This window comes from Egretta garzetta, unplaced genomic scaffold, assembly GCF_000687185.1.
Source record: "Egretta garzetta isolate BGI_Z169 unplaced genomic scaffold, ASM68718v1 scaffold9, whole genome shotgun sequence".
Lineage (NCBI taxonomy): Eukaryota > Metazoa > Chordata > Aves > Pelecaniformes > Ardeidae > Egretta > Egretta garzetta.
The window spans coordinates 2,359,649-2,368,653 of record NW_009260763.1 but is presented as its reverse complement, the minus strand read 5'-3'; the positions used below and the strand labels follow the sequence as shown (position 1 = coordinate 2,368,653).

Below are 9,005 nucleotides of genomic sequence, written 5' to 3'. Positions count from 1 at the left end.
AGTTGACACTTTCGTTGCGAGTCGGTACCAATCCTGTTAAATTTTGAGTATGTTTGAATCTTAAAGGCATGAAACTCAACAATAAATGAATAAACCACATTTCCAGTTTTGATCTCAGTAGTAGTACCTTCATCAGATGATCTGGTATGTTTTCAGAGACTGAAATAATGGTCAGAATTCCATTTGAAATTGTGTATTTAATGAAGTCTAGTGATATTTTCTATGTTAAAAATGCTTTTTTTTAACTTGCCATGAAATATAACATTTATTTCCTGTCAGACCAAACCATCTATAAAACTCTTATTTATTTAAGAATACAAACACAGAGTTATGGTATTGCTTTGGATCCTTGTGGAAAATATGAACAGTATATATGTGTTTTTTAAGAGTGAGAGAGTATATACATGTTTTTTTAAGAGTGAGAGGAGAAGCAGTTTGTGGCTGTGCCCCAGTAAGCAGGGCACAGCCAGGAGTTGGTCGGATGGGGTTCTAGCCTTGCCTGTGGCACTGAGATGTTTACGTGTGTTGGTCTTCCACTTCACTGCTCTAATGTCTCTTGCTTGTTTTGACTGTAATCTTTTAGCAGAGGTAGCATGTAGCACAGGAGGAGTTTGTGGTCACCTAGTACTGAGTTTATGCCTAGAAGCACAGACTTAAATGTATCTAATGTCTGAAATAGGATGAAAGAGATTCTACAGTAGTGTACAAAAATTATTTAATAGTGTGAACGCAATGCATACTTTCTGTAATGTAGTTTGTGTGTCTTTGAAGAAGATGGAATGAGAGTTACATGGTGACTAGAGAAATTTTTTATTCTGAACGTTTTTCTTTGTTAAATAATAAACATCTCAAGTGTAATGTTCCATTCAACTTTGACTCTGTTGGGATTCCTTACCTGACCTGGGGCAAAAGAGTACAAGTAAAGGAGAAGATCTTATTTGATGCATTTATAGTAATAGACCTTCACTGATGCAGTTATAGTAACGGACCTTCACTGTTTTTTAAACGCAGTTTGAGTTCTTGAGAATAAAAGTAATGAAAATGTTTGGAGGGCCAGAAATTTACATGCATTTCCTTCCCTGGCAATTAATGAGAGTATGGATGTCCACTTAAATTTTTCATGTGATGTCTGTTTAGATTACAGATGTGAAAACTTAAAACCATCAGGAATTTTAAACTCAAAATTGCTGGTCATATTACTATGAGCATAAAACATCTTGTTTACAAATTGGCACTACCTTCTGAAAGTGTTGACTTCAATTTAAAAATGTCACCTTCTTCCACAGCTAAATTCTAGTCATGTGAAATTCTTGGGAAGCAAGCATACATGTGTATTATGTGATTTTTCCTTGGAAGCAAAAGGATATGTGACGCTTTCTATAAGCATGTATTCAAGCAATACACAAATGTAACTTTCACATTTGTGTTTCAGGAAAACCAGATGCTTCTGACGAAACTCTTCTGGGTCAGGAATGTATAAACCCTATGAGTTACTCAAGCCAGCTAGAAGACTCTGGATGTGATGTGTCTAATGACTATGCATTCGATTCTTTGGGCATAGCTTCTGATTTTCACCAGTCTGAGCATGTCAACACTTCTAAATGTTGGTTGGAAAGAATTCCCCCATTGAATCTTTGCTGTACTAGCAAGGAGGAATCTCTAACTGCTCCGGTGCAGTTTTTGCAACATCTGCTTGAAATCAGAAAACTGTCAGAAGGAGGAATTCTTCAAGCGGACTTCACAGAGCTTGAGAATGATTCTTTTACTGTATGCAATTCAGTGTCTCAGTTGCTTGATGGACTAACTGTTTTTTATAACAGTCCTAAATTTCCAGTTTCTAATTTTCTTACTGAAGCAGTTTGTGTTTTGATCAGCTTAATAACTGATACTAAATTATCTAATCATGTTTTGAAGAAGTGTTTCAAGAAGCTGGAAGAATTTAAGAAAAATCTAATTCAGATTATTTTAAGAAACAGCAATGTCAATAGGGTAAGTTTGAAACATCTTCCCTCTTTCCTACACCGATGCAGTATTCTGTAGTATTCTCCTGGTTTTATGCACTTCTAGTTTGTGTTACTGTATTTTGAAGAGTACTTCTCAGATTTTTGTAGTTGTTTTTTTTGTGATATGGACATTAAGTGCTCTAAAGCATTTGAAAAAGTTCTTGCTCGTGCATGCAAGTTCTTGTAGTCTATTCCTGAGTATAGAACTTTTAAAAACTTAAAAGGGCAGATTAAAACAACCTGATAGAAAATATGAGAGAAAACCACATTGTTTCTCTTGCTATATGAAGATACAGTGTAGATATTCACAAAGTAATGAATATACAATTTTTTATTCTTTCTTGTGTACCTAGATTAATAGGTTGGTTTGCTTCAGAAGATCTCTGTCACTGTCTAGACATTTGTAAATTTATGTTTTAAAAATAAATCAGCAAATGAGTAAAGAATTCAGAAATGGCATGTTCCCAGCACAAGCAGCAAATGAGACTGAGCTACATTTTGTCTGCATTCATCATTTTTCACTGTTCCATGCCTCATCTTGTTAGTTTCCTCATTCAACTGAAATATCGCTAGTTTGTCTTCACAAGACTTCCCATAAGTAATGATTTCCATTGTCTGTCTTAGGATCTTTGGTTTTCATTCTGTCTTTTAGAGTTACTTGGAACAGGCATGATGGAATTGTTTGAGATTTAGACGTACCAATTTAGTGTCCACATGTATGTAGCTATACTACGATTATAGTACATTAAGATCGTATCCCTATAATCCATGGAGCCTAAAGAATGCTGACCAGGTACTAGGTCCCTATTTTAGGATGAGCTCTAGAGTACCCTTCAGTGAAATGAAAGCCTAAACATCTGCTACACCTGTTGACAGTTGTACCTGTTTGTCTTAATTTTAAATGAATCCCATGCACTGTGTATTAAGTGTTTACCCCAGAATGTAAATATCAAACAAATGAATATCATTACTGAACTTAGGGGGGGGGGGGGGGCAGAGAGGAAGGAAGGGAGGGATATGTCTGTGTTTTGGTTAGATGTAGGAAGACAAAAGCATTCAGAAGAAAAACTTTGTATACTGAAGATTTTCCAGGACTTGTGTCTCTTAATACCAGAGTGCTTTTTATTTGAGAGTCACCATGGTGTGATACTTAGTTTTTAATTAGAGGTGTCCCTGGCCAGTGTTTTGAAAGGATGTGAGCATACATACCATTTGGGTGGTATTAGGAATAGAAAGTCATGCAGCTTGTGACTCCTGCTATTTTTGTGCGATTACAGGGTACAGAACAAAGAAAACTTGAGTAGGCACTCAGTAAGGACTTATTTATAGCTGATAACATCCAGTGTTTCTACCTGTTCCCCATCTCTACTGGAATGGGAAGTTAGTAAATAATTAAAATAAAGTTAATTGTAGGAGTGCAATCAAGAGGTTATCCAGAGAGGGATCACTTGGTGATTGGAGGAATCTGGGGAGAGAACAGAAGGAAAAGCAAAGCTTAAGTGAGAGGTGTCACATCTTAAATGAGAGAAAATATCATAAATCAGGGATGTTTCAAGTCTGCAAAGTGCTTTTAGAAATCATTCAGAAGGGTGGAGCATGTCCACGTAATTTGCAAGTGGCATCTTTTCTCTGAATAACTTAACTGGAACGGATGTTTTTTTGAGATTTTGTATCTTGCTTCCACCAAAATATTGACTTAACAGTTGTTCCTATCGACAGCCATGACTGCAATTAAACAGATTCAGAGAATTTAAACATTGTATAAAACAATTATTAAGGAATAATCGTGATAGTTTCCATATTTCTAGGAAAAAAAAAGGAAATATGTGTAGTAATTGCAGTGTTTATAAAGATTTATTGAAAAATTGTTTTTAGAGGTTTGGTTTTCTTTAAAGTGAATTGAATAAGGAAATAAATATGTAGAATTCGGAATTAGTAGTGGAAATTATATAACTAATTCTTCATGTGCTGTGTACCAGAATATCTCCCAGGGACACTTTATACTTCAGTTTTAATCGTCACTGTTTACTCAAGTGGTGATTGAAATATCAAGATTATAGGTTTAAAATAAAATTACCATTAATTACAAGGCTGTCATCTGGAAAGAGTAGCAAACTGCATGAATTTTGGTTCCAGGAGGCTGCTTAAATGCCTGCAGTATAAAAACATTAGGAATTTTGTTGCATCTAACCTTACTAACTGTCAAAAAGCATTTGTACAGAGAGCCACCAATGCAGCTATAGTATTTGACACAGCTTTCCTTTTGCCATCCTCACCTATAAAACTGTCAGGAACTGTCAAGGAGGACAAAGGACTGTGAGAAACATCTCCAAAAAATGAACAAAGAGAAAAATGACTGTGGATTACACTTAACGCCTCATCTTCAAAAGCAATTCCAGCGTTTTGCAGAGCAAATTAAATAACTTAAAAAAACTTTTGAGAATTAGAAAAGAGATAATTATCTCTACATTGATGTAAAGGAAGAAAAACAGCAGCAGAATTACTTGCTGTAACTGTTGAGTCTCATTGTTTGAGATGTTTCTAATTATAAAGCACTGGAAGCTGTAGGAACCAGCGAAGACATGTACTCAAGAGTTTTTCTGCCTGGATTCAGTTGCCTAAAGGTGTGCACTTTGGATAGGGTTGTGGGTTTTTTGTTTGTTTGTTTGTTTGTTTTTTTTTGACCTGAAACTCCAAATTGACACGACTATCAAAAGGAAAAAGAAAAATCTGTCATTTAAGGTATGAGAGGTAAAATAAAAGGAAATACTACTTAAAACCATGTAAATAAAAGCACTGCAAATAAAAGTAGCCACTTGATTTTCCCTTTTTAATTTTTCTCCTCTCCCTCCATGTTTGGAGAGCAGCTCAGAAATCTGCGTATAGCTGTCAGATACAATCTTGGAATAAGCCTTCTGGAAATATCTAGGAGTCTTTAAGTCATGGCTGCTATGGATAAAGCTTGAATGGTCTGAGGTTAAATCAGCTGCTCAAAGGCCTGCTTCTGCACCTTCTACTGGCATAGTCTTGCATCCCCGTGTGCCTGCTACAGAAAAGCTTGTGAGAATCCTGTGTCTAATTCTGGTACAGATGAGCTGTTGCTCTCATGTTGCAAAATCTGGGATAGTCGCTGTTGATCTGTGGAGCAAGCGCTTTGCTTGTCACCAGTTTTTGAATCCTCAGCACTGAGACTCTTGGAGTTTCATATGGGTGTATTGCTTTTGGTACGTTGCCTTTTGATGTGCAAGTGGTTCATTCACGTTGAGTCACCCTACTGTCAGCAGAACCACTGTCGTATTTATGCAGGTGTTTTGCAAGTCCTGCTTTGAAGCAGAGAGAAATGCTGTTGTATTGTAAGAAAACTGAGACTGGATTCAGTTTGCGGAGCCACTGGCTCTACTTGTCAAATGGACTGTTCTCTACTACCTGACAAAACGTGGGAAAAACATTACGTACCATGAAGCTATAGTATGTAATTACAGCTCCAGTGGAGTAGAAACTTTGTCTCTTCCCCTTCAGAAAGGAAACACGGGAACTTTTTTTCCTTAATTACACATTTGGGATTTGACAACAGCTAACTCCATCCACCTTCACAGGGATATAGTAAATACGCATCTCTCCTGCTCCTAGGTGCATCACTTGCTCACTGGCACTGAGATGTGCCTGTTCCATTGAGGTTTGTCTCTGTCTAGGATGTCTTGGAACACGGGATCATTTCCCAGGGCAGTTCCTTTTTTTTTTTTTTTTTTTTTTTTTTTTTTTTAACCCTTGTCCCATTTGGAAATTGGCTACCCTACCTTTAGAATAGTTGTTTTGAAGTTGCTTTGTGTGAAGAATATCTGAATGAATACTGAGACATGACCAGAGTCTCTAGGAACTTTTCTTACCCTGTTTGGGACTGCCTGTTTTCATTTATCTCTCTCCTTTTATGTTCCATCTAAAAGTTTTTATGTAGAATTTTGCAAATGCACAAATAGTACTGTTGATATACTTAGCAGAAAAGCAAATGCAAGAATTCTAAGTAGTAGTTAATACCTTTACCGGATGTTTGTGTGAGAAAGGATTCACAATTCTTCATGAAAATAAGAAGTTGAAATGTAGCGTGGTGAAAAGCAGAGAGAAATGTTTGAATCTCATTGGCAATTGTGTAATGAAATGTATATAAGTGTGCTTGTGCTACTGAAAAAGTACACATTAATTAGGACTATGGTTTTTAATCTTTTCTTATCTTGGATACAATTTGTATAATTCATTAATGATTGAAATTGCCTGGAAGAGACTTACTCTGTTGGTTTTAATAAATGCAACAGTATTTAATACATGTTCCAGCCACTTGTGGGTGACAATAAATTCCCACCGCTATGTATAGTTTGCAGCATCTTTTGTCAGCAACTGCCAGGGCAGTACTTAACTCATCAGTTAGTTTACATGAATCTTGCCTGCTCAGGAACAAATAAGACTTAAAAATAGTTATTCATGTTACTAGTGGCTCCCATGTATAAAATTAGTGGGCTTCAGTTTTCCTAAATTAACTAAATCCCAAGGGGAATATCATGGGTCTTGAGACATGGTGCATTTTCATCGTCCAAAGAATTTTGCTTGTATAGCGGAAGAGCATTTCATTCGTATGAATATTAAAATGTGTTGCTGAGATTTTATGGTCTGGTAAGAGTCAATGTTTGAATCTCTTGATTGTTGAATTAAATTTTCTCAGCAATCTGTTGTTCTATGTAGAGAGCTATTTAAGTCAAGTAGTAATCAAAATCCATTGTCTTGTAAATCACTACAGTCTAAAGCAATCACCAAACTGACTGACTCTTACTTACTTCAGTAAAGTAGATCATAGGAGTAACTAGACAGGAATGAATGAAAGAAAATTTTGTCTGCCTCTCAGATTTTTGTCCACCTTCTCTCCTAAGCCAGCCTCAGCTGATACACATCATGCACTAAAGCTACAATTATTGAAGAGTTACAGGATGAGGTTAGCAGGATTTTTTTTACCATTAGGGCAAAAAAGTTTTATTCATGGTTTCCAACCTGCCTGTAATGCTGTTTTGTCAGGACCATCTCTTAATAACAAATACTGTCATTGCCTGTTTTTATCCAAGTAATTAACTAGTATTCAGGGTATTGCAGGTTATTTCCAGTAGGCAGAGAAAAAGGGATGGAATAGGCCTTTGCTGTTCTCTAGATTTACAAATTAAATATATGGGGGCCCTTAACACAAGAATAGAGGAAGTTCTTGGTTTTGTTATATATGATAGGAAATATATATCAAAAGCTGTTTGTTTCCTCTGCCCCCAGTCTCCAGTGCTTGCTGTCAAAGCTCTCTTAACTTTCTGTAGCATCGCATTAACACTGTCATTTTGCTTCTTTGGCATCTCTGATATTTGCAGCTGAGACCATGTGGAACAGCAACATCAAAGCTTATCCCTCAGTCCTTCACTTACCATGCCTGTGTAAAAGCATTTGAATTCTATCTAGGCCTTGTTTTCTGTTATTCTAGCCATGTTATTGAACAAAAGGATCTAGAATTGTTCTATTTTTTTGTTCTTAGTGGGGTTATTCAAAGAGATGATATGACCGCTTTAGCTCCATCACATCATTACTTATCCCAGCTCTTTAGTTCCATTCTGGTCACTTCCAGATGGAGGTCTAGGGCTGTTCTTGCTGTAAGGATTGTCTTTCTCTTTAAGGAAAAATTCAGTTTGTTACTTTTAACAGAGATGGTACTTCTTTAGGTGTGGGGTTTTTTTGTTTGTTTGTTCTGTCTTGGGGCAAATTTACCTCCTCCCTCCTCTGGTTTTTGAAGGTGTCTATATATCCCGAGGGGGTTTTGATAGTAGTCCTCAATCATTGCTTAAAATGTGAGTACTTTTAATAACGAGAATCTTAGGGTTTCTCTGTTCTTTTGCCTGTTTACTAATGAACCTTTTCTCATAGCTTCGATTTGTCATGCTTCTCTAGGAAATATTTTTCTGTGCCCAAATAGGGTGTGTGTTTGTGTTATAGTGATAGGATAGAAATGAGAAGTAAGCTCTGTATAGCCTGTTATCTACAGCCAGTTGCAAAGACAGTTGAGTATTCTTTGCCTAACTTTTTAGTGCTCAACTCACTGCAGTGAAATCCACAGGCTTAAACAAGGTACCTCTGTTCTTCCTAGGTAGGCATGCCAGATACTTGGCATCTTTTAGTGGTATTCAAAGTAGCTTGCACATTGTGAGTAGAGGGAAGGAGAGTGAAGGATTGGGAAATAAACATCTTGAATCAGTTTTTCTTTGCAGGGACTGTCTGTAAATCTTAGATACTTAAATGAGACATTGATTTACACCCCTGAAGTTTTTAAAGGATGAACAGCTCACTCTTCAGTTTAAAAACCTAAAAGCTAAAAAATAGCTGTTTTCTGTAATTTATCCAGTCACTTTTTCTGAACAGTCCTCAGATTAAAAATTAGAATCCATAACTCTTCTGCTCTGAGTGAGCTCACACTTGTTGCTTAGGGTCTTCTGCATCTATTAACATGGCTTGGTGCCTCAGCATCAGCAGGCGGATAGGCAGTTCTTTGCTCCTCTAGGCTTCTGACCAGTACTAATTAAGAAGGAGGAATCAAGAGTAATATAAATTTTAATCTCTCAGTCAGGTAAGGCTTAGTATCTAGAGCTGCTTCTTAAGAATCAATAGATATTTACATTAGGTATTAAAAAAAAATAGGCAGCAGTAACATCAGAGTTGTCCAAGTGGCAGCTTGTGAATGCTGTTTGTTTAACTGGGATTGATGCTGTCTTCCTGTTGACAATATTTACTGGATCCAGCCTCTTGGGTGAATTAGACATTTAGATGCCTAATTCACGAATCCCCAGAAGATGCAGACGTTCTTGATCTCTGCCAAGATAGCATTGCTTAAACTAAATTTATTGGTGAAAACTCCTGTGGCAGCAGGATCCCAAGTGTCTTCAGTAGTTAGCTGGATTTCTTTATATATCAGTTTCTTGTACTTAGTCT

At 36.6% G+C, this 9,005-nt stretch overlaps 1 protein-coding gene across 1 annotated transcript in view; it reads left to right on the top strand.

The window, feature by feature from the left end:
* Positions 1 to 9,005, top strand: part of MEI4 (meiotic double-stranded break formation protein 4) — a 70,394-nt gene that overhangs the window by 13,264 nt on the left and 48,125 nt on the right. The window contains exon 3 of the mRNA XM_009646096.1: positions 1,433 to 1,989. Within this exon, the coding sequence (XP_009644391.1) occupies positions 1,433 to 1,989 (557 nt within the window). The remainder of the gene's footprint in view (positions 1 to 1,432; positions 1,990 to 9,005) is intronic.